This window comes from Thamnophis sirtalis, unplaced genomic scaffold (genome assembly GCF_051295495.1).
Source record: "Thamnophis sirtalis isolate CommonGarterSnake01/CBP01778 unplaced genomic scaffold, rThaSir2_p1.2 scaffold_6, whole genome shotgun sequence".
NCBI lineage: Eukaryota > Metazoa > Chordata > Lepidosauria > Squamata > Natricidae > Thamnophis > Thamnophis sirtalis.
This window is the reverse complement of record NW_028261386.1, coordinates 8,591,821-8,618,263: the sequence shown is the minus strand read 5'-3', so window position 1 is coordinate 8,618,263 and position 26,443 is coordinate 8,591,821. Positions and strand designations below refer to the sequence as shown.

General features: G+C 41.6%; 1 protein-coding gene across 2 annotated transcripts in view; it reads right to left on the bottom strand.

The window, feature by feature from the left end:
- Nucleotides 1-26,443, bottom strand: part of RAP1GAP2 (RAP1 GTPase activating protein 2) — a 110,177-nt gene that overhangs the window by 48,377 nt on the left and 35,357 nt on the right. For both annotated transcript variants that reach the window (XM_087717187.1, XM_087717188.1), the window contains exons 6-12: nucleotides 23,564-23,667; nucleotides 20,870-20,948; nucleotides 18,087-18,140; nucleotides 15,428-15,511; nucleotides 14,623-14,723; nucleotides 13,277-13,406; nucleotides 3,161-3,316 (exon numbers count right to left, since the gene is read on the bottom strand). In XM_087717187.1, the coding sequence (XP_087573313.1) occupies nucleotides 3,161-3,316; nucleotides 13,277-13,406; nucleotides 14,623-14,723; nucleotides 15,428-15,511; nucleotides 18,087-18,140; nucleotides 20,870-20,948; nucleotides 23,564-23,667 (708 nt within the window). The remainder of the gene's footprint in view (nucleotides 1-3,160; nucleotides 3,317-13,276; nucleotides 13,407-14,622; nucleotides 14,724-15,427; nucleotides 15,512-18,086; nucleotides 18,141-20,869; nucleotides 20,949-23,563; nucleotides 23,668-26,443) is intronic.

The following is a 26,443-nucleotide window of genomic DNA, read 5'->3' as shown; positions in this document are numbered from 1 at the left end:
GGGTGCTAGGGATTCGAATTGCTAACCTTTCTGATTGACAAGCTCAGCATCTTAGTCACTGAGTCACCGCGTTCCCACTAATAATATAATAGTAATGCTAAAAGAATAATAGGAAGGAAGGACTCACTGGAGAAGAGCCTAATGCTGGGAAAGATGGAGGGCAAAAGAAGAAGGGGACGACAGAGAATGAGGTGGCTGGATGGAGTCATCGAAGCAGAAGGCCTGAGCTTAAATGGATTCCAGAGGATGGTAGAGGACTGAAAGGCCTGGAGGAACGTTGTCCATGGGGTCGTGATGGGTCGGACATGACTTCACAACTAACAACAACAGTAATAGGCACCTTGGATGCCTACCACTGGATCAACACCATTGACACTGACAAAATCACCATCGGTCAATTGCAAAAGGCAGCTCTAATAGGAACAGTTTCCATCCTACAATGATACCTTTAACACATCCACATGGGCCTATCCGAGGTTCATGGGAAGTCCTCAAGAGGTAGACAAAAATGCCAAATCCAATCAGAACACCTGGCTGATTGAGCAACAAACCACAATACTCTATTTTAAATGAATTAAAATAAAAGGCACAGAAGTCCAAAACGGCTCACAATTTCCGTATTTCATAAGCCAACAAAACCGTTGCTATTAACATAATGATTATAATCTGTCCAAAATGGAGAAAATGTAATTCTTGCCTCTGAATATTCATTATTCTACTTTAACCATATTGTTTTCCAAACCGAGCAATTGAAACATGTCTTTCAATCCCCAAACTGATTGTTAATTTTACATCTTTTATTTATGAACTGAACTGTGCAAGCCACTTTACAATGCAGATACAAATGGATTTAACAAATTAACAGAGTTGGACAGGACCTTGGAGGTCATCTAGTCCAACACCCCACCCAAGCAGGAGACCCTGCACCATTTCTGACAGATGCCAATCCAGTCTCTTCTTGAAAGCTTCCAGTGATGAAGCTGTCATAACTTCTGAAGGCAAACTGTTTCATTGGTTGATTGCTCTCACTGTCAGAAAATTCCTCCTTGTTTCCAAGTTGAATCTCTCCTTGGTCAGTTTCCATCCATTGTTCCTAGTAATTCTTACTAGTGTAATATTCTAGATCATGAAGTATTGGTCCTTTTGACCAAGTTCCAGTCTTTCTGACTACCACTAGGACTAGGTCCATTGTGAGGGAGGGAGATCCAAGGACTGACATAGAAAGAATACCCTGTAGCATAATTTAGCTGCTTGCATAGATACATTTATTTCCTTTACCATGAAAAGCCAAATACGAATCTCAACCCATCTGCACACCAAGAATGGCCTGAAGATTCTAGCTCTGTAATATCTATAAAAGAGCAAGTTTGGTATAGTGATGAAGACAGAAAAATGCCCAAAGAGAGACAAGCTATTTTCCAAGGCTTCTGAAGGCCAGACAAGGAATAATGGATGGAAACTGAACAAGGAGAGATTCAATGTGGAAATAAGGAGGAATTTTCTTACAGTGAGAACAATCAACCCATGGAACAGAAGTTGCCTTCTGAAGTGGTGGGAGTTTCATTAAAAAGAGATCGGACTGCCATTTGTCAGAAATAGGTCTCCTGCTTGGGCGGGGGATTGGACTAGATGACCTATGAGGTCCCTCCCAACTCTGTTATTCAGTTTCTCAGTCAATTTCACAGGACTGTTGTGGGGAAAAATTGGAGAAGGGATTTCTACGCAAGCTGCCATGAAAACCTGCATCTTGCATGGTTTTCTGCAAGCTTAGATTCATGCATGTGACTCCAATGTCACCTGTCTTGTAAGAGCTGAATTGGTTGCCCGTTTGTTGGTGACTGGAAGATAAAACATATGATGAATGCTTGAATGAATTGGGCATGGCTAGTCCAGTGAAGAGAAGGACCAGGGGAGACATGATAGCAGTGTTCTAATATCTGAGGAGCTGCCACGGTGTGGAAGGGGTCAAGCTATTTTCCAAAGCACCCTAAGACCAGACAAGGAATAATGGTTGGAAACTGAACAAGGAGAGATTCAACCTGGAAATAAGGAGAATTTTTCTGACAGTGAGAGCAATCAACCCATGGAACAGAAGTTGCCTTCAGAGGTTGTGGGAGCTTCATCACTGGAGGCTTTCAAGAAGAGATTGAACTCCGGGTGCGCTTCAGGGTAGTGATGACCACCTTTAAAGCACTCCATGGTAGTGGATCTGGGTACTTGAGAGACCGCCTTCTGCCGATTACCTCCCTCCGACCGATTAGATCGCACAGACTGGGCCTCCTCCGAATCCCATCCGCCAGTCAATGTCGACTGGCGACTACACGGAGGAGAGCCTTTTCTGTTGCAGCTCCGACCCTGTGGAACGACCTCCCCGTCGAGATCCGTACCCTCACCACCATCCAGACCTTCCGCGCAGCCCTCAAGATCTGGCTCTCCCATCAGGCCTGGGGATAGGTTCCCAATTTACCCGCCCGAGTGTTGACTGTTGAATGAAAGTTGTGTTTTATTATTTTCTTCTGTTCGCACATTGTTTGTCTTTTGATATTGCACCCCCTTCCCTGTGATTGTAAGCCGCCCTGAGTCCCCTCAGGGAAAAGGGCGGCCTATAAATCTTAATAAAATGTCTAAATGTCTAAATGTCTAAGAGATTGGACTGCCATTTGTCAGAAATGGTGTAAGGCCTCTGCTTGGGCAGGGGGTTGGACTAGATGACCTCTGTTAAAATAACTCCGGTACACTTTCTTCCGATATGGGACAACAGGGTGGCAAAGCAACTGACTCACAATAATCTGCAAATTATCCCAGAATGGGCATAATGCCCATTAAAGCCTGCTGGCCACCTGCTCTGCAACCTTCAGTCAAGCTTGATTTTGCTAAGGCTTCAAGGACAGATGTATGCTACGCGCCTCTGGGCATTAAATGACATTTCCTGCCAATGTGCAGATAGGCTAGACAACAGTGCCGAGGGCACCAGCTGCTTCTCCCAGAATAAATAACGATTTTCACAAAAGCTTAGCAGGAACTCTTTATCTCTGGTCAAACAGGTACATTTCTCAAAGCCACCAAAGTGCTTATTTGTTAAGATGGAAAACAGATGTGGGCACACGCACACAGAAACCAGGGGACACACACACACATTTTACTTTTCTCACCCACTTACTTTATAGGACGTATTATCCGTTTCTGGATTGTCTGCCTGAACGACAATATAGGCGTGCAGAAAATTCGAAGCAATCATATCCGGAACAAAGGGAGTGTTTTCTTCTTGGAATATAATAGCCACGATGTCGTTGCCAATGTGTCTTTTCCGCTGAAGCTAGGAAGGTTAAAAGAAAAGAGACAAAAACATCTCCAGGTGATAGTTCTTAAGTGGAAACAACATCCCTATTTTTACTCATCACAGCAGACTTTTTCTAAGTCTAATAACAGGAAGGTGAAGCACGCCTGGCCTAAAAACAGCAATAGCACTTAGACTTACCATATTTTTCAGAGTATAAGATGCACCTTTTTCCCTCAGAAAAGAGGCTGAAAATCTGGGTGCGTCTTATACACTGAATACAGCATTTTTGGCCTCCCGAAACCCCACCCCGTTCACCAAAATGGCTGTGCAGGACCTGTAGGAGGCTTTCAGAGAGCTCCTGAGGGCTGGAGAGGGTAGAAATGAGCAAAAAGGGGCCGTTTTTTGCTCAATTTCCCCCCCCCAGCCCCCAGGAACACTCTATAAGCCTCCTAAAGGCTATCCATGCCTTTTTTTTTGCTCATTTTTGCCCTACCCCCATCCCCACCGGAGCACTATACAAGCCTCCTAAAGGCCATTCATGCCCTTTTTGGGGGGGAAAACGGGCCATTTTTGCAAAAAACCGGACCATTTTTGGAAGGTTTGCAGGCTGCAAAAACTTTTTTTTTAATTTGCCTCTTCAAAACCTTGGTGCATCTTATACTCCAGTGTGTCTTATACTCCAAAAAATACGATATATGCCGCTTCATAGTGCTTTACAGCCCGCTCTAAGCGGTTTACAGAACCAGCCTATTGCCCCCCAACAATCTGGGTCCTCTTTTTACCCACCTCGGATGGATGGAAGGCTGAGTCAACCTTGAGCCTGCTGGGATTCGAACTGCCAAATTGCAGGCAGCCGGCAGTCAGCAGAAGTAGCTTGCAGTACTGCACTCTAACCACTGCCCTGCCATGGCTAGCAGTTTGAAAGCATGCAAATGTGAGTAGATTAATAGGTAACATTTTGATGGAAGGTAACAGCATTCCCTGCACCTTTGGCATACAGTCATGCTGGCTATATGACCAGGGAAAATGGCTTTGGATAATGCTGGTCCCCTCGGTCAAGAAACGGAGATGAGCACCCTGCCCTATAGTCGGACATGATTGGACAGGAAAGCTCCATTAAATTCGGGCTCCTGGAGGAACTGTATGTTCACAAGAATAAACGTACCTACACACTCACACATACACACATACCTCAAGTATCACCCTAGAATCAACACCTAGACACTTCATCCTGCACCAGCTCCCCCTATAGAAATCTGCTGCTATACCCTATTTCTCTGCAGCTTGCCTCTAAAGGCAAACTCAGGGGTGAAATGCTTTGAGGTCTGCTGCTGGTACACTTCATGTGTACAAGTCTTTTCTGATACTGCAAAGGTAAGTAGAACAGTGAGGAGGGGGGAACAGCTGTGCCACATGATTTAGATTCACTAGAAAGCAGGATTTCCTGCTATATAATATAATATAAAGCGTGGCGCAGCTGATTGTCGCACAGCTGATCATCGGAACCTTTTTAAAACTTTTTTAAAGCAGTTTTTAATATCTATTTGCTCAAATCGGTAGTTTAAAAATGCTAACAAAAAATTGAAAAAAAGGTTCCGATGATCAGCGGTAAAAATCAGCTGTGTCACGCAATCATCGGAACTTTTTTTTTAAAAAAAAATAAAGCATTTTTTACTACCGGTTCGGGCAAACTGGCCCGAACCGGTAGCATTTCAACCCTGGGCAAACTGTTTTGCTTTTAGGAATAAATATTTCTTCTTTCCTCACTGATGTCATTTTTATTTATTTTTCTGTAGCCCAGATATCCTTATATATAGGTCTATGGTTATAAATATCTATCTAGATTAATTGCAGTAATTACACTAAGGATACAATAAAATAATTGCATTCTTAAGATATAGCACTGTTGGTATAAATGAGTACTGAATACTGAGGCTTCTCTCTCTCTGTTTGCTTTTTCCTTCCTATTATTACCGGTTGTTATTGAATAATGTATATATATACAGAGAGAGAGATTATTTAAGTTGCTTATACTGCTTTAGGACTACTTTTTCTGGATTATTATAGATAGAACAAGCTAAGTTAAGGAATTATTTTTAAAAAACTTAACAGCAAAGCATATATATTATATTATCAGTAATATCTAATGTAACAGTATATAGCCTATTAGTAGCAAATTTAGGATTGTGATTAAAAGAGGAGGGAAAGAATATTGATAGGAAATTTTTTTTAATTTTTTTTAAAAAGAGATGGCGAGTATCACAACATCACTGAAAGCCGGGAAAAAGACAACTGTTTTCCTCAATCGGCCATAAGAGGGAGCCAGAATGACTGTTAGCTCTCTGTTCATTAGATGCTGGGCTGATCTGATCTGAGTGTTTTGGAAGCTGGCTGTTAGAAAGTGCCTTGAGCTATTGTAAGTTTTGCAACTGTTAGCAAACTTTGTGTACCGAACTGATTATATGATACTGGACTATGTTATTTGGATTATCCCTTAACTGAAAGACATTGACGCCTGGCTGAATTATCCGTGTATGACTTGGACTGTTTGATGGACACTGATACCTCTATTTCCACGAAAGTAAAAGCCTATTCAAACTGCAGTGTCTCTGTATGCTGGTTTGTGTGTTCTCCAACACAACTCTCACAAGACTTCCCTGAACGTACTCACTCTCCCAACGGGGAGCTTACCTAACACTACATACAGAAATTAGATGATAAAATGGGAATAATACAACAAACACTGGAAAAAAATGAACAGTCAATAAAAGCGGTAGAAAAAAGAACAGAACAAACAGAGAAGAAACTAGACTTAGTTGAACAGCAGATGAAAACACCAAGCAAAAACTTAGAAGACTCCCTCATCCACCTGGAAATGGATCGTGCAGCATTTTATCTCCGATTCCAGAATGTAAAAGAGACAAAAGAGGAAGATTTACAAATGATAATGTCGGAATTAATAGCAGAGATGTTACAAAGAGACAGGCATGAGATCCTAAATGAATTGGACGATATATACAGGGTAAGCACTAATTATGCCAGAAGACACCGATTGCCTAGAGAAGTACACATTAGATTCGTGAGGAAAAAAGTGAGAGATATAATTTATAGATTAACAAGAGACGAGCCGATGGTGTACAAAGGGAAAGAGATATAAACCCTGAAACAAATCCCGCGAAGAGTGAGGGAGCAACAGAGAGACTATCGATTTCTGGTGACAAAACTGATTAAACAAGATATACTATTTAGGTGGTTGGTACCCGAAGGGATGCTGGTAACTTGGCAGGAGAAAAGGATTAAAGTTGACAATCTGGAGAAGGCACAAGATTGATATAAGCAACTAGTAGGCCCGGAAGAGGAGCAGAGCAGTAAGGAGGAGTTGGAATATAGAAGCCAGGAAGAACAACAACAGAGAACAACGGAAGGAGAACAAGGAGAAAGAACAACAGAGAGAGGAGGAAGTGAGACCAAAAACAAGGAGGCGAAAAAGAAACTAGAGTTAATAAAAAATAAAGACAGGCAGAGAATTAGGAGGATGGAAGAAGAAATTCAATTATCGTCAGTAAATATTAACGGTTTAAATTCTCCAACAAAAAGAAAGCGTATCTGGGCAAAATTAACAAAACAAAAGGCAGATATAATATGATTACAGGAAACACACATTAAAAACAAGATATAAAATACCTGGAATGTCCTAAATTAGGAAAATTATATGCAGCATCAGCAGAAGAAAAGAGAAAAGGGATAGCGATATATGTTAAAGATGGGATAAAGACAAATGTAATTTATGCAGACCCAAAGGGAAGAATATTAATGTTAGAGATAGGGATAAACCAAAAATCACTACTACAGGTAGCAATATATGCCCAAAATGAAAATCAGAAGGACTTTTATAAAAAACCATGTGAAAAAAATTAGAGAAATTGGATTGAGGAATATTTGTATAATAGGAGATTATAACGCCATAGTGGACAGTAAAGAAGATTACGTGACAAAAAAACTAAAAATAAAAAAAAGTATTACCAACAACTTGCTTTGAGATGATGGAGGAGCTAAATTTAATAGATATTTGGAGAAAAATGGAACCAGAAAAAAACAATTTACCTTTTACTCCAATCCACATCAATCTTAGTCACAGATTGATATGGCATGGATGAACGGGGAAATTGGGGCAGAAATACATACAATTGAAATATTACCAAATACGTGGGTGGATCACAACCCATTAAAATAATCTGGGAAGGAAAAAAACCTAGATGAAGATGGATGTTAAATTTGCAAATATTAAAAGAAAAAGAATTTATTCAAAAATGTAGAAACGAATTGGAGTTATTCCTTAAGGAAAACACAAAAGAACAAACATCTATACAAAATCTATGGGACTCCATGAAAGCTTATTCCCGCGGAATTATTATAGCGTATTCAGCAAAAAGAAACAAAGAGAAATGGGCACAACAGAAGATATTAGAGGAGGAAATTAAAAACTTAGAAATAGAATTACAAAATAAGCCACAGAATGACAGAATTAGAAAGGTTTGGGTGTTAGCAAAACATAAATTAAATATATCAGACCAGGAAGAAATGGTAAAGGGGCTAAAACTAACAAAACAAAACTTCTTTGAGCAAGCAAATAAACCAGGGAGGTGGTTGTCATACAGATTGAGAAAAGAGAGAGAAAAAAGATTAATGCATCAACTTCAAGAGGAAACTGGTGAATTACAACATACAATGGAAGGGAAGAAAAAGATTGCATGCAAGTACTTTGAGAATCTGTATAAAGGGGAACAAGCAGATGAAAAACAAATAAAAGAATATCTGAATGGAGAAGAAACACTGTCAATAACAGAAGACATGAAAGAAATGTTGTCAAAAAAAATAATGAAGCTAGAATTGGAACAGGCGATCCAAAAACAGAAAAATAATAAAACGCCAGGCCCAGATGGATTTCCAGCAGAATGGTATAAAATAATAGATGAATTGAACGAATTGATAGAACCCTTGATGTTGGAGATGTATAATGAGGCACTGATGGAAGCAAAAAAAACGGATTCATGGAGGGAAGCACATATTACATGAATATTTAAAGAAGGTGCAGATAAAAAACAGATTCAAAACTATAGGCCAATCTCATTGTTAAATGCCGACTATAAAATATTCACAATAATAATAGCGGAGAGAATGAAAAAACTATTAAATGACTATATACATCCAGACCAAAATGGATTTCTCTCAACAAGACAAATTAGGAATAATACCAGAATAGTAGCAAATATCTTAGAGTACTATGAGGCGCATCCAGAGAAACAAGTGGCACTTGTTTTTCTGGATGCACAGAAGGCATTTCACAATTTAAATTGGGAATTCATGATGCAACAAATTAAGAATATGAAATTAGGGGACCAATTTGAAAGTTTAATAGAAACGATATTCTCTACCCAAAGGGAAAATATATTATTAAATGGGGAAAGTACAGAGACCTTTAAAATAATGAAAGGAGTAAGGCAGGGTTGCCCACTATCACCTCTGCTATTTATCCTGACGCTTGAAAGTCTGCTAATAAGAATTAGACAAATTCGGAGATAAGAGGAACTAAAATTAAAAGAGAGGGGTATAAAATTCAGGGCTTTGTAGATGATTTGGTATAGAAGATCTGCTAGAAACAGGAAATAGTTTAATGTGAGAATTAGAAAAATATGGAGATGTAGCAGGGTTAAAGATTAACAGAGAAAAGACTAAAATGATAACTAAAAATTTGAGGGAAGAACAAAATAAAGAATTAGAAAGAATAATAGGACTGCAAGTGACAAAGAAAGTTAAATATCTTGGAATATGGCTAACTGCAAAGTGCTCAACTATAAAAGAAAATAATTATACAAAATTAGTGCAACAAGTAAAAAAAAGATCTAGAATTATGGGGGAAACTACAACTATCATTATTAGGGAAAATAGCAGCGATAAAAATGAATGTATTACCGAGACTATTATACTTATTTCAAACAATCCCATAAAATTTAAAAAAATTTTTTTGTTGAATTGAACAAGATTATATTAAAATTTATATGGCAAAGGAAGAAAGCCAAGATAAAGTTAAAAGCTCTACAGGATGACAGAAGCAGAGGTGGTATGGGACTCCCTGACTGGGAGCTTTATACAAAGCAGCAGCATTAACATGGATTAGGGATTGGATCAATTTAAAAAAATAAAAGAATACTAACATTAGAGGGCCATGATTTGCAAACGGGATGGCACTTTTTCCTATGGGAAGAGGGTAAAAAGAAACAAAAATACTTCCATAGAACTGTATTAGAGATGCGCTGATACAGGTCTGGAATAAAATTAGAGAAAAATACTACATGAAAATACCGACATGGCTTTCCACTATGGAAGCCATAACACATCCCAATACACTAGATCTATTGAAAATGATTAGATATAGTAAAATTTTAGACATCTAAGGAAATTTGAAAACAAATCAGGAGTTAAAGGTTGCATGCAGGGACCTGCAGTCAGGTGAGGCAGGGGAGGCAGAGCCTCACCACTGTCATCATGAAAAGAAAAAATATATAAAAGGAAAAAGGCAAGAGCTGAGGTCAGACTGAGCTAGTTGCTGCCTCACTGTGGATGATTCTGCTTAACTGTTTAAAAAAGCCTCTAAAAAAGCGCCCTCTACTATGAGGCAGAAAAACTGCATGGCTTATCTAGTCTGACCTTTTAGGCATTTTATGATCGCTGGAGCAGAGAGTCAAGCAAGGGTTAAAAGCCTTAAAAGTCCAGATGTAGGTGAGGCATGCAGTTCTCCTGCCTCATAATAGAGGGCGCTCTTTTGGGCGGGGCTTCTTCAGAGGACACGAGGCAAGAGCACAGTTGGAAGTCCTCTCTGAAGCAGCTGGAAAAGGTACGTGTGGGTCGGAGGAAGGGGGAGGAATTCAAACTTCATTCTCCTGATGCTGTGCGGAGCTTTGGGCAAAGGCTGAAGGGAAGGATCTTGGCTCGCTTGTGCTCTCCCTCCCCAAGTGTAGTTTGATTGCAGGCAGAGCCACGTTGCCTTTTCAAACCTGTAATCAGTGAAGCTGGGCTGGATCCTTCCGGGGCTGGGGGAAAGTGTGTGTGGTCCAGCATGGCTCTTTGCTTGGCTTCCTGCCTCCTCCTGTGGTCTCCTTGCTGGTGCTCTCCCTCTCCAAGTGTAGTGACTTCCTCCTCAGGCCCCATCCATTCCCCCCCCACACACACACAGACACACACAGCTGGATAAAACTATATAAGCCCAGCTTCACTGATTACAAGTTTGAAAATACACACACACAAACACACACACACACACACACACGCATATATATATATATATAAAGTCACAACCCCTGGTATGCCCAAATATGGGAGGAAGGTCACACTTCCATTCTCTATCCTTCGGCTCGTCACAAGAGACCATCCAGACAGAAACCCAATATTTTTTACTGTTGCCTTTTTTGTTACATTTGTTATATTTGTGCTGATAATTTTATTTATTTATTTATCAGCACAAATATAACAACATATATAGATTAGATGATATAGATATAGATATAGATATAGATATAGATATAGATATAGATATAGATAGAGATAGAGATAGAGATAGAGATAGAGAGAGAGAGAGAGAGAGATAGAGATAGAGATAGAGATAGATATAGATATAGATATAGATATAGATATAGATATAGATATAGATATAGATATAGATATAGATATAGATATAGATATAGATAGATATAGAGATAGATATAGATGATATAGATATAGATATAGATATATATAGATATAGATATAGATATAGATATAGATATAGATATAGATATAGATATAGATATAGATAGATAGAGATAGAGATAGAGATAGAGATAGAGATAGAGATAGAGATAGAGATAGAGATAGAGATAGAGATAGAGATAGAGATAGAGATAGATAGAGATAGAGATAGAGATAGAGATAGAGATAGAGATAGAGATAGAGATAGAGATAGAGATAGATAGATAGAGATAGAGATAGAGATAGAGATAGAGATAGAGATAGAGATAGAGATAGAGATAGAGATAGAGATAGAGATAGAGATAGAGATAGAGATAGAGATAGAGATAGATATAGATATAGATATAGATATAGATATAGATATAGATAGATAGAGATAGAGATAGAGATAGAGATAGAGATAGAGATAGAGATAGAGATAGAGATAGAGATAGATAGATAGATAGATAGATAGATAGATAGATAGATAGATAGAGATAGAGATAGAGATAGATATAGAGATAGATATAGATATAGATATAGATATAGATATAGATATAGATATAGATATAGATATAGATATAGATATAGATATAGATATAGATAGATATAGAGATAGATATAGATGATATAGATATAGATATAGATATATATAGATATAGATATAGATATAGATATAGATATAGATATAGATATAGATATAGATATAGATAGATAGAGATAGAGATAGAGATAGAGATAGAGATAGAGATAGAGATAGAGATAGAGATAGAGATAGAGATAGAGATAGAGATAGAGATAGATAGAGATAGAGATAGAGATAGAGATAGAGATAGAGATAGAGATAGAGATAGAGATAGAGATAGATAGATAGAGATAGAGATAGAGATAGAGATAGAGATAGAGATAGAGATAGAGATAGAGATAGAGATAGAGATAGAGATAGAGATAGAGATAGAGATAGAGATAGAGATAGATATAGATATAGATATAGATATAGATATAGATATAGATAGATAGAGATAGAGATAGAGATAGAGATAGAGATAGAGATAGAGATAGAGATAGAGATAGAGATAGATAGATAGATAGATAGATAGATAGATAGATAGATAGAGATAGAGATAGAGATAGAGATAGATATAGATATAGATATAGATATAGATATAGATATAGATATAGATATAGATATAGATATAGATATAGATATAGATATAGATATAGATATAGATATAGATATAGATATAGATATAGATATAGATATATATATATATATATATAGAGAGAGAGAGAGAGAACTGTGTATAAAGGTTTATAAACACAGAAGCAAAATAATATTTACATGTACAGGTATGATGACATAATAATGTTGATTTAATGACTGTAAGGTGTTATAGGAAAAAAATAATTAAAAAATTATATATATTTTTTTCCTAGAAAGCCTCTGGAGCCTGGGGAGGGCGAAAAATGGGTCCACTGTGCCATTGCGCGCCAAAAGCTGGGGTGGAGGGCAAGGATGTTGCCCGTGCATGCGTGGGGTGGTGGTGGTCATGTGCATGCACGACTTCCCTGCCCTCCCCCTGTGCTTCCCCCACTTTTGGCATGTGATGGCAAAAAGGTTAGCCATTACTGAGCTAGTTTGTTTTTAAAAAAAAGCCTTTATGCAAAATCATGGGAATTTCCATACACAATTCCTTTTGATAATGGCACTTTTTAAACAACACATTTCCAGACAGAATAGCAATAGCAATAGCAGTAGACTTATATACCGCTTCATAGGCCTTTCAGGCCTCTCTAAGCGGTTTACAGAGAGTCAGCATATTGCCCCCAACAATCTGGGTCCTCATTTTACCCACCTCGGAAGGATGGAAGGCTGAGTCAACCCTGAGCCGGTGAGATTTGAACCGCTGATTATAAACACAAATATTTATACGCACACATAGACATGGGCCTATTTTTCTGCAGTTAACGTGGGTTGCTGAGGGCTGTTGTTGCTTTTAAATTGCTGGCCAGATCTGCCCTCCCCAAAATTTGTCTTAAAAAAAAAGCAAAAACTAACATCCATCTGTCTGTGCAACTTCCCTGGGGAGGTTATTCAATCACAAGACATGGGCACTCCGGCCAAAAGCAATTCACACCTTTCCTTCCACGGCCAGTTACACAATGTTCACTTGACCGCTTCATCCCTTGTGCCGCCCTGATATCATATCTCGAAAGAGAAAGCTCGCTTACCTGCTGGGTGTCGCCCTCCGTGAAGGGAAGCTTGGTGGAAACGTGGAACATAATCTCTCTGTCCCTGAACACGGTGTATACAGATTCTGTGCCTGTCTGGGCATGAGTCACATCCAGGCCACCTCGAAAGCTGAAAAGAAACCAAAACCAGATAGGAGGTATACCTTTGGTATTAGGAAAGAGGAAAGGAGGGAGGGAGGGAGGAAGGAAGGAAGGAAGGAGGGAGGGAGAGATGGAGGGAGAAAGAGGGAGAGAGAAAGAGGGAGGTATGAAGGGAGAAAGCAAGAAAGGAAGGAGGGAGGGAGAGATGGAAAGAGAAAGAGGGAGAGAGAAAGAGGGAGGTATGAAGGGAGAAAGCAAGAAAGGAAGGAGAGAGGGAGAGATGGAGGGAGGGAGAGAGGGAGGGATGAAGGGAGAAAGCAAGAAAGGAAGGAAGGGGGGAGGGAGAGAGGGAGGGAGGAAGAAAAAGAGGGATGAAGGGAGAAAGCAAGAAAGGAAGGAGGGAGGGAGAAAGGGAGAGGGAAAGAAAGGGAGAGAGAAAGAGGGAGGTATGAAGGGAGAAAGCAAGAAAGGAAGGAGGGAGGGAGAGATGGAGGGAGGGAGAAAGAGGGAGAGAGAAAGAGGGAGGTATGAAGGGAGAAAGCAAGAAAGGAAGGAGAGAGGGAGAGATGGAGGGAGGGAGAGAGGGAGGGATGAAGGGAGAAAGCAAGAAAGGAAGGAAGGGGGAGGGAGAGAGGGAGGGAGGAAGAAAAAGAGGGATGAAGGGAGAAAGCAAGAAAGGAAGGAGGGAGGGAGAAAGGGAGGGAGAAAGAGAGGGAGAGAAAAAGAGGGAGGTATGAAGGGAGAAAGCAAGAAAGGAAGGAGGGAGGGAGAGATGTCGGAGGGAGAAAGAGAGGGAGGGATGAAGGGAGAAAGCAAGAAAGGAAGGAGGGAGGGAGAGAGGGAGGGAGGGAAGAAGAAAAAGAGGGATGAAGGGAGAAAGCAAGAAAGGAAGGAGGGAGGGAGAAAGGGAGAGGGAAAGAAAGGGAGAGAGAAAGAGGGAGGTATGAAGGGAGAAAGCAAGAAAGGAAGGAGGGAGGGAGAGAGGGAGGGAGAAAGAGAGGGAGGGATGAAGGGGGAAAGTAAGAAAGCAAGAAGGGAGGGGGAAACGAAGGAAGGAGGGGGAGGGAGAAAGAGAGAAGGAGGAAGAGAAAAAGCAAGGAGGGAGAGAGAAAGCAAGAAAGCAAGAAGGGAGGGAGGGGGAACGAAGGAAGGAGGGGGAGGGAGAAAGAGAGAGAGAGAGAAAGAGAGGGAGGGAAAAAGTGAGAAAGCAAGAAGGGAGGGAGGGAGGGAGGAGCTTAATTTACCCTTTGAAATCCTGTAGTGTAATGGTTTCTCCCAACAAGTTCAAGAAGTTTTTGAAGGCAGGGCTTTCTTCATTGTTCCCAAACAATTCTTCTTCCTGTGTCTGGAAAGATGAAGCAATTCCAAACAAAAATCATAGAATTTTTGAAACCACCAGTAGCAAAACTACATTTTGGAAAAGATTATTCCTATTATGGTGAGAGGTAATCAACTTGCTCTCTAAATAACTATTGTCACTAACTGTTTACAAGAGAGAGAGGGGGAGAGGAAAGGAGGGAGGGAGGGAGGGAGGGAGGGAGAGAGAGAGAGAGAGAGAGAGAGAGAGAGAGATGTTCAAAAGGGTGATTACATATTTTTTTTTCTTTTTTGCAACAGCATAGGTGGAGCTGGATCAATAAATTCTCCAAGCTCTTTTTTATTGGCTCGTTTGTTGTTTTATTGCTTTTTAAAATAATGACAAAAAACCCACAAAGTTAGAAGTGTACACATTGTCAAACAAATATAAGGCACATAAAAAGTCTTTTAAAAAGGTAAAAAAAAAAAAAGGGAAAAAAGTGTATCATTTTAGCAGTATAGTTACAATTCTATATAGTTATCTAATGCAATTATTCACACTCACACCCACACACATGTGCGCGTATGTGTGTGTGTGTGAACATTAATAGTATATAATAATCATTTTAACAAAAAAAATTGTTGAACTCCACACGTTTAAAAGTTGCTATGATTGAGAAAAACTTCTCTTAAACTGTCAAATCACCAACAGAACCCCGGAAATATTATTGTTCCAATAAAATAGTCACTCACTTGTTTAAACTTCTGGTAAATCACCCCAAACTTGAATGTGTTGTTAAGTTCATGTTCATCGTAGGATACAATCAGTTGTGATGCCTGAAATAGGAGTAAGTCAGTGGTGGGTTTCAAAACTTTTTAGAACTACTTCTGTACGTGTGGCCTGCTTTGTGGAAGCCCTTTGGAGGCAGGAAATAGGCCCATTTCCGGACTTCCGGAACTTCCAGGAGACCCATGTTTCGCTCTCCCAGAACCTGCACTTACCTGGCATCCAAAACGGGCTGCGTGGAGACTCCTGGGAGGGGCGGAGTGGGAGGGGCAGGGCCAGCCATGCCTTGGAACTACCGGTTTGGCAAACCAGATGTAAAATTAACATCCAGTTCGCCTAAACCGGTCCGAACTGGCTGAATCCCACTCTGGGATTCAAGCCAATATTCGAATGCCTTTCCCTGTATTCTGAAGCTTCTGCTTCATTTCTCACTTCCTTACCTAAAATGTTGAAGAATATTTTCAGAGCCCTATTTCTATAGTACAGCCTGAGGAATGTCAGTGAACTATATTTCCCAAAGCTCTTTGTGCCGGGTGTAGAAAAGAGACCCAACAAAGACAACAAAACCAGGAATACATTTTCTGGTTTTGACAAGACTCCCCTGTTTGGAATGAGGCTTTTCAGACATACTCAGGGGTGAGCTACTACGGGTTCGGATGGGTTGGGGAGAACCCGTAGCTAATGTTATGGCTGGTTCGGAGAACCTCCAAATCTCACCGTGGCTGGCCCCGCCCCACCCAACCTGCCCCTCCCAGGAGTCTCCACATGGCCAGTTTTGGATGTGAAGTAAGTGCAGGGCCCTCATAGAAAATTGAGCCTCTGGAACACAGGGAGGCAATTTTCACCCTCCCAGAGGCTCGAGGAAAGCCTCCGGAGCCTGGGGAAGGCGAAAATGTCCCCCTCCCCCTGCCATGGTGCAGGAGGCTGACTAGGCCACACCCACCATGGCCACGCCCACCCAGCAACTGGGCAGAGAACCCGTTGCTGAAATTTTTGAAGTCCACTGCTTTACACACTCCAAACCAAGTAAGGTTTTATTAGAAGAGAATACTTGTAGCTCAAAGTTGAACTCGGGCCCTTGGTGCTTTCTGAAGTCGGTGACTTTCTTGCAGACATTTCATTAGTGTACTGATGATGTTACCTAGTTTGGTAATGAAATGTCTGGAAGAAAACCACCGAGTTCAGAAAGCACCAAGGATCTCACAAAGAAAGTTTTTTTTTTTCCTCAAGCTGCTCCCTTCTCAACTCTGTCTTTCTATCCATCATCATACCATCCTTCTCTGTAGCTATTCAAACCTCCTCCTTTTGCAACATCTGGTGTGGAAACTTCTGATCAAATTCCATCAGCAGAACCGAGAAGTCAAAAATGACTTTGCTTGACATCTTTAGATGTCTGATCTCCCCAAAAGCTAGCATCAATTCAAATTTTTATGTCAATACCTAAGTTTCTGCCACATATCTTAAAAAGTAGAACAATGTTCTGACCTAGGCTTCCCAAGAGCATGAAGCAAACTCCTGGTTCCGACAAAAAAACCTTGTATTAATTTACTGTGAATTCTGCTCATTCATATCCAGTAAAGTCTTTCAAGGGAGGATTCCCAAGAGCATGAAGCAAACTCCTGGTTCTGACAAAAAACCCTTGTATTAATTTACTGTGAATTCTGCTCATTCATATCCAGTAAAGTCTTTCAAGGGAGGATTCACAGTCACAGACCTTATCTGGCTTGGAGAGCTGCCAGGCCAATATCTAAACTTGGCAAGGAGTCTCAAAGAGTCACAAGCCAATAAGTGAATTAATTTTCTCCTGCAAACTCCACTTTCCTTTGCTCCTCTTTTATTTCCTCTGGGAGGGGCCATTCACCGTCCACCTGTGGCCTTACTCCCAAGTCGACCCCTGTTCTTTAGCTGTTCCCTTCATCTGGCAACTCTGCACATGTGCACACTGGGAACAGGCTCCAGCTGTTCATCTGCCTCACTGATGTCTAACTCTGAAGGCAGCTGATAACTGGCATACAGTCCTGGTGCCCTCTCTGCGTCCAACACAGATCCCTCCCCAGACTCCAGGACTGGCCCATGTTCCTCCCTCCCAACCTTCTCACTGTCCGAGTATGCTGCCAGCTATGCTGGCCGCTGGAGGGCCACAACAAACAAGGCCATCCATATTTTCACTAACTCCCCTCATCATATTTTTTAGCCTGCTTTTATGATAACCATCCTCTTCCCATAGAGCTCTTTTAGGTTCCGATTCATATATTTTCTTTGTTGAGTTGGGCTCAAGAAGAAGTCTAACAAAGCAGGTAAACTAATCGAACCCTGATCTAATTGCATTCTCTTTTCACGTGCCCTGGGGAATGTATCATTAATCCCAGGTGACAATTCCGAGGCATATATGGTGCAAAATTGATGAAAATCTCTCTCCTGGCCATTCTCGTGCCTCGCCGCGATATTTAGAATTGGGGCAGCCTTCCCAGACTGGTGTATTTCAGTTCTGCAGAGATAAACCTGTGTGCGTGCAGCTCATAGAATCAGAGGGCTGGAAAGGGCCTTGGAGGTCTTCTAGCATAGTTTAATTCTGCACATCAATTTCCTTCCAGAATTAGGTTTTTGCATCACTGCTTAGCTCACCTTGGGATAGAGCACAGGTTGAAACTTTAATCCCGTGGCGTCATCGCAGAAGGCCTGTTTGGAAATGCAGCAAATGGTGAGTGAGAAACTAGGCGCTCAAAGACATTGCAGTTTACAAACAGGGGGGAAGTCAAAGATGATACAAAATGAGCAAAATCACTTTCTTTGTTGTACCACAAATGCGGAATACATCATGACATTGATTTAAGCCAATGAAGGAATAGGTGAGGCTCTGGGAGACAGCAAAACCCTTCTAAATTTTCCCCTACCTAAATATTTTTTGATGATAATAATTTGCCTTGTTGTTGTTGTTGTTGTTGTTGTTGTTATACAATTGTATCACAGCGGCCAGTTGTTTCGCCGGATTTGGCATTGGTTACTAGTCGGGCCCCACCCAGGGGCCTAGGACGTCGTAACGTATTTTCGTAATATGCGTGCAGATCCAAGCAGTGCAGCTTTTTTTGCATTTGACTGGTGGTGATTTTGTCAATTTTTAACTGTTTTAAATGTAATTCCAGTGCTTTTGGAATAGCACCCAGTGTGCCAATTACCACTGGAATTACCACTGCTGGTTTATTATTATTATTATTAGCGTAAGGCATTGCCACATTTGCCAGGAGGCCACAATGCAATTGCAAAACAGTAGTTTAGCTGCCAAGGTACCAACTTTGTTGTAGGAAACGCTCACGCACGTCCCATGATGCACCACAAGGGGGCGATCTGGCTTCGCACCACAAAGATGGACAAGCCGCTCTTCCTGCAGTGTCATCCAAGCTCCCTCCCTCCCCGGAGCCACCTCGCCAATGGGCATTGCAACCGGGAAGGTTCAGAGGGCAGGAATCTGACTGTCTGTACCAAGGACCAGCTCGTTTCCCCACTACTGAAGTGGAACCTGCTTTATCTACTCACATAGAACATGTTTTTGAACGGCTAGGTGGATAGAAGCTGAGGTAAGTGATAGGAGCTCAACCCCGACAGGCAATGCTAGGACTTGAACCACTGGAGCAGAAATCATCTCCAGTGCCATTAAGTCACTGAGCCACTTATAACTTGCCTCAATAAATATGAACAATAAATATGAAATATAATTATTCTTGATCTAATTTCTAGTTGCACATTTTTACCACACCACTATCCTCAATTCATCACCCTCTTTTAATGACCCCATAATCCCTTCCGGGGTAGAGTCTGAGCAACTGAACGGAGCTGAGTGCTTACTGGCCAGATGCCCTTCCTGTCACCAATGCAGAGAGTTTTTTTTAAACCAGAAGATATATTCTCAGTGTGCCCAAAGAGAGAAATATCTGCCTCTACCTAGGATCAAACTCACAGCCTCCTGATGGTGAGGCGAGAGCTCTACCTCTAGGCCATCGCACCACTCACTATCCTCTTCAACTGTCCGCCCCCAAAGACACCTTTGGAGTCAAAGCACTCCAGATTATATGTTTTTGTCTATGTTTAGTTCTTGCTTCCATCATGATCTTTTTTTTCCTTGCAATCATTGATGTTTTGGTGACGTACCTTCTGTAACAGTAAAGCCCACCCTCAAAAATCTCAATCTACTGTGTTTCCCTGAAATTAAGACAGGTCTTATTTTCGGGGAAAACATGGTAGACTGAGATTTTAGAGGCTGGGCTTTACCCAGCAATGGGATTCAGCCAGTTCGCACCTAGTCGGGAGAACCGGTTGGTAACTTTCTAAACATTTCGGAGAACTGATTGTTGGAAGAAATCTCCTTTTGTTTTTTCCCACTTTACAGGGCTAATCCTGTAAGGAAGGCCGGAAGGAAACATTCTGGTGTTGTTTCTAGCTTAATCTTTATTGCCCTGCTGACAGAAACTGCCTCTCCGGTTAACCCTTATGACATTGTAACAGCTAAGGCGAAGCGCCCATCAACGTGAATTATGTTGAGCTGGCCATGCCCACCCAGTCACATGACCACCGAGCCACGCCTACCCAGTTGGTCATTAGGGCAGAGAATCGGTTGTTAAATTATTTGAATCCCACCACTGGCTTTACCATTACGGAAGATACGCCACCAAAACTCAATGAGACAGGGTCTTATAAAGCCCTTCATGGTATTGGACCTGGGTACTTGAGAGTACCGCCTGCTGCCAATTACCTCCACTAGACCGATTAGATCCCACAGATTAGGCCTCCTCCGAATTCCATCCGCCAGCCAGTGTCGACTGGCAACTACCCGGAGGAGAGCCTTCTCGGTGGCTGCTCCGACCCTCTGGAACGAACTCCCCGTGGAGATTCGAACCCTCACCACCCTCCAGGCCTTCCGCAAAGCCCTCAAAACCTGGCTGTTCCGACAGGCCTGGGGCTAAAGAGCTGTTGCCCCCGTCTCGAATGGTATGACTGTTGTGAGTTTTAAATTATATATTGTTATGTTTGTTTTTTAAATTTTTTGTCTGTATTCCCCTTCCCCGGTTCGAGTTGTGAGCCGCCCTGAGTCCCCCTTCGGGGGAAAAGGATGGCATACAAATACAATAAACTGAAACTGAAACTGAACTGACTTATTTTCTTTTGACCCCTGAAATAAGTGTTTGGCCTTATTTTGGGGGAGGTCTTATTATTTTCGAGGTGCAGGAGGCAGCGAGTGTGGTCACCTCGTGGCTGTTGCTGTGCTGCAATATTTTGGAGGGAGGGCTTATTTTAGTGCATGAGCTCAAAAGCCTGATTGGGCTCATTATCCGGGGAGGTCTTATTTTCAGGGGAAATAGGGTACTAATGATCACTTCCATCATCTTTTATGGGTATCACTCCAAGCAACCTACCTTTGCAATCTGTGGGATGTTCGGCAGCTTGCTGAGCCCAGCCAAAGGGATTCTTTCATGTAACGTTTTTGCTTTGGACCTAAGGAAGACCAAAATAGAAACAGAGAGAATCAGGCATAAGCAGTGATAATGCAGCAATATCTTTAGGTTTCATTAAAAGGAAGGCTCCGTTGATTGTTTTTGAACCTTTCCGAGAGGGTTCGTTTGGACATGGTTGTTACGGTTACCATCTCCAGTTTCCCGTTTCCTTTGAAACATCAGTAATTTGTTGGGGGAATAAGAGGATAAGACATGACGGAGAGAAGAAACAGTGTTATATATAATTGATATTTTCCAATATCTTTTCAAGGGATTGTTTTCTTACTGGTTTCCTTGGGCTTTGCTGAAGGTCAAGCAAACAATGTTCATTGCCAAACTCATTACCGAAGAGCAGACTTAAAGCGCTGAAAAATAATTTTTCTTAAAACCCCAAGAAACTCAGATCCATCATTAAACGGCTACAGAACATCGTGCTACCATCACTTTGTCTCTCTCTTATGTAGCAAGACGTCTGGACTCCATAGAAACCTCAGCACACCAAAAGGGTCCATCAGGATGCCCTGTCGTCTTTGAATATGCCGTATTTCCACAATATCATCTCGTGGTCAATCCAAATCAACACAGTTGTTAAGCGAATCTTGGCTTCCCCATTGGTTTTGCTTCTAAGAAGATTGCAAAAGGTGATCACATGGCCCCAGGACACTGCAACCGTCATAAATATGAGCCAGTTGCTAAGCGTCTGAATTTTGATCAGGTGACCGGGGGGGGGGGATGCTACAACAGTTGTAAGTGTGAAAAATGGTCATAAGTCACTTTTTTTCAGTACTGTTGGAACTTCGAACAGTCACTAAATGAACTGTTGGACGTCAAGGATTACCTGTAAGTCAGGGGTGACCTCTTTTTGACCCAGTCAAAAAGAAATCATTCATATATACCCCTAACACAATTGCCTAATATGTAATACAGCATGGGTTCAAATCCCAGTAAGGGTATGGCTAGCTGATGAGAGCTAAATAGCTTGAAATAGATCTATACTAGTCTCCCTTTATTTATTTATCAGTACAAATGCAACACAAATGTAACAAAGGCAACAGTAAAAATAATGGCTTTCTGTCTGGATGGTCTCTTGTGATGAGCCGATAGACAGAGAAAGGAAGCAGTATGCTTCCTCCCATATTTTGGGCATACCAGGGGTTGTGACACAAAATACATACCTATTTCCCTGGCTCAGCTGATAAAGGAGGAGAACCTGTGGCTTAATGGCTAACACAACTGCCTAATATGTAATACAGCACAGGTTCAAATCCCAGTAAGGGTATGGCTAGCTGGTGAGAGCTAAATAGCTTGAAATAGATCTATACTAGTCTCCCTTTATTTATTTATCAGCACAATTGCAACACAAATGTAACAAAGGCAACAGTACAAATATATATATATATATATAATTTGTTTTCTGAGATTTTCGCGGGTGTTTGTATGTTAACCAAAGACATATATATATATATGTGTGTGTGTGTGTGTGTGTGTGTGTGTGTGTGTGTGTGTCTGTCTGTCAGCATAACTCTGGAACACCTTGAGCGTACTCTCTGGAAAAAACTACTGTGGGGGTAAGACACCCCTAATACCCCTCAGAGTGTGAGTTCTGTTAAGATACAGCCTGTTGTGCCATAAAATGGCTTCTAATGTACAGCACAGTGGAGTTGCCATGGTAACGGCTTCACAGAACTCCACAAGGAGGCTCCCTCTGGTAAAGGGGGAAACCCAACATTAGAAATTATGTTTGATCTGGACATTTCCTCCTATAAATAAATACCTGGGCAATGCCTTATTAGGTTATCAACTAGTAAGTAATATTATAGGTCAGTTCAGTGTAAGAATCTAATGCCAGTGAAAATATGTCCTCTAGATTGATAGGTCAAAATAGCTGATCTTGGCTGGGGATTATGTAGCTGTAGTACGCAAACCTTAAAAATTAAAGGTAAAGGTTTCCTGTCCAATCGTGTCCAACTGTAGGTGCTCATCTCCGTTTCTTGACCGAGGGGACCAGGATTATCCAAAGCCATTTTCCCTGGTCATGTAGCCAGCATGACTATATGCCAAAGGTGCAGGGAATGCTGTTACCTTCCATCAAAATGTTACCTATTAATCTACTCACATTTGCGTGCTTTCAAACTGCTAGCCATGGTGGCGCAGTGATTAGAGTGCAGTACTGCAGGCTACTTCTACAGACTGCTGGCTGCCTGCAATTTGGCAGTTCGAATCTTACCAGGCTCAAGGTTGACTCAGCCTTCCATCCTTCCAAGGTGGGTAAAATTGAGGACCCAGATTGTTGGGGGGCAATAGGCTGACTCTGTAAACCACTTAGGGAGGGCTCTAAAGTTATAAGTCTAAGTGCTGTTGCTATGGCTTGGTGGGCAGGAGTTGAGATAAGGAACGGGAGCTCATCCCATTGCACGGAGCTTGGGTTTCGAACCCAGGCTGCCAGCTATCCAGCTGACAAGCTCAGCGTCTTTAACCCCCCAAGCCATCATCCCCCTTCTTTAAAAGATACTGATGTAAAAATGCTGCCATAGAAATTAATGAACAGGATTTTCACAAAGATCAATGCATTTTTTGTTTTCTGTATATGCTGTTTCCTTTACCCCTTTTCTTTACCTGAGAATAATCCGTAGATATTCATTTCCATCTGCCTCTTCACATTTAATGGAAAGGATCAGATTTCCCAGGCTGCTGGCCGTGCAGTAAAAATTTAAATGATCCTAAAGATAGAAAGAATGTGTTAAGGGTAATCAGGGAGGGAAAAACCCACCAAAGGCTCTAAACTTAATTGATTTAACCCGCCCTTCACATCTTCCATGGTTTCATTGTTGATCTTCGGCTCATTTTTAACACCCAAAAGTAATCACAAGTGACTCATCCATAGTTTATGATCGCCTTGCAAATCCTTTGGGGATACAAGAAACATTTAGAAGATAGAATAACAGAGTTGGAAGGGACCTCGGAGCTCTTCCAGTCCAACCCCCTGCTTAGGCAGGAAACCCTGCACCACTTCAGACAAATGGTTATTCAACATCTTCTTAAAAACTTCCAGTGTTGGAGCATCCACAACTTCTGGAGCCAAGTTGCCTCACTGATCAGGCAGGAAAGCCTCTAATCTTCGCTCCTGGTTTGGAACTCCAAGATCCCTCTCAGAGTTACCTCCAGGCAGTTGCCTTGCACACCTCGACACCTGTCTTGGTGGCCCATTTCTTCTGCAGCTGGCAAGGCCAAGCCTTTCCTCCGGAGCTCTGTTATCGGCTACAGAGGCCTTCAGGAAATCTTTGCTGGCTTTACCAGCCACAGAAGAAGTTCCTGAATGCCTCTGACAGAGAAAAGGAGACTGGGGGTGATGCACACAAGTGAGGTGAGTCAGTGGACATCATCCCCCCTGAAAACACTGTATTTTTCAGAGTATAAGACGCACCTTTTTCCCTCAAAAAAGAGGCTGAAAATATGGGTGCATCTTATACATTGAATACAGCATCTTTTTGCCTCCTGAAACCCTGCCCCCTTCACCAAAATGGCCATGCATAGCCTTTAGGAGGCTTTCAGAGTACTAGGGAGCGCAGAAATGAGCAAAAAATGGGCCGTTTTTTTGCTCAATTTTGCCCCCACGAGCACTCTATAAGCTTCCTAATATCCTTTTTTGACAAAACCACGCCCATTTTTGCAAAAAATGTGCTGTTTTTTGCTTGTTTTTGCCCCACCCAACCCTTCAAGGAACCCTCCTAATAGGTATTCATGCTCTTTTTAGGGGGAAAATGGGCCCATTTTTGCAAAAAAAAATGTGCTGTTTTTGGAAGGTTTCCAGACTGCAAAAAAAAAAAATTCTTTTTAATTTGCCTCTTCACAACCTTGGTGCATCTTATACTCCAGTCCATCTTATAGTCTGAAATATACGGTAAGACCTGGTGCCTTTTTTGGTGGCAAATAAATAAATAAATAAATAAATAAGGCAAGGTCTTATTTTTGGGGAAACACGCATATAACAGACATGCTGCCTCTGAGACTGAAACCATCTTCTCTAAACTGGTAGCTCCTCGTGGACAGTTCTTTTTTAAAACCAGATAGATTGGTGGCCATCGCCACATTTGGTGGCCACGAATGCCATCGTTTAACAAAAGGGATGGGCAATTAATTTTTCCCAAGGGGTCAAATCGGAAACTGGGACTGTTGTGGAGGGCCCAACCATAGAGCTGTGAAGATGTAGAGGCATGCATGCCTGCACACATGTAAAATGGGGAAAAAATAGCAGCCTCCTTCAAAATAAAAGCAATTCATTTGGGCTGGAAAGTAACAGCATCAAAGGCCCAGCTCTGGTTTAAATTTTATTTACAGATTTAACAGAGTTGGAAGGGAGCTTGTAGGTCATCTAGTCCAACCCCTGCCCAAGCAGAAGATCCTACACCATTTCTGACAGATGGCAGTCCAGTCTCTTCTTGAAAGCTTCCAGTGATGAAGCTCCCACAACTTCTGAAGGCAACTTCTGTTCCATTGGTTGATTGTTCTCACTGTCAGAAAGTTCCTCCTTATTTCTAGGTTGAATCTCTCCTTGGTCAGTTTCCATCCATTATTCCTTCTCTGGCCTTCAGGTGCTTTGGAAAACAGCTTGACCCCCTCCTCTCTGTGGCAGCCCCTCAAATATTGGAAGACTGCTATCATGTCTTCCCTGGTCCTTCTCTTCACTAGACTAGCCATGCCCAGTTTCCTCCTCCCACAAGTTTCTCTCCTCCCAAATTTCCTTTTATTAATGCTCTTTCTATTTCTCCCCTCCTTCTAGTTATGCACTTTGAATAACAATGCATTGAATATGTTTCCTAGCTGGGAAACGAAATGTTTCCAAGAAAAGAACTCAACTCAGAGAGCATGGGGCTCCATGGTTCAACCCTGAACTATCTCTCTATTTTCTTCTCTAGGTGTGTAGTAAGGCAAATCTTCCCACACTGATGCTGAATGGGTGACCCTCAATCATTTTTAATGGATGGTCCTTAATTTTGATTCTATGAGAGTGAGTGGGTGGAAAACTCTCTATAGCAGCTACAGTTTCCAGACTGGGCAAAGTTTTACATAATTCTTTCAGATCTTGCCCTAAACTGAAAAATCCCAGATGCCACAAGTCTTTCCTTGTAGATAAGGAGTCCCTGCGGATTTTACTCCACCAACTCTTCTGAGCTAGGCTTCCCCCAAACCACGAAGCAGACTCCTTGTCCTGACAAATACCCCTTTTTATTAATTCCCTGTGACTTCTTCTCATTCACATCCAGCAAAGTCTTTCAAGGGAGGATTTACAGTCACAGACCTTATCTGGCTTGGAGAGCTGCCAGGCCGATATCTGCAGAACTTGGCAAGGAGTCTCGGAGGGTCACAGGCCAATTAAGTGAACTAATTGGCCCTTGAAAACTCCCCTCCCCTTTCGCTCCTCTTTTATTTCCTCTGGGAGGGACCATTCACCGTCCACCTGTGGCTTTACTCCTGGGGTGGGTTCCAGCCGCCATT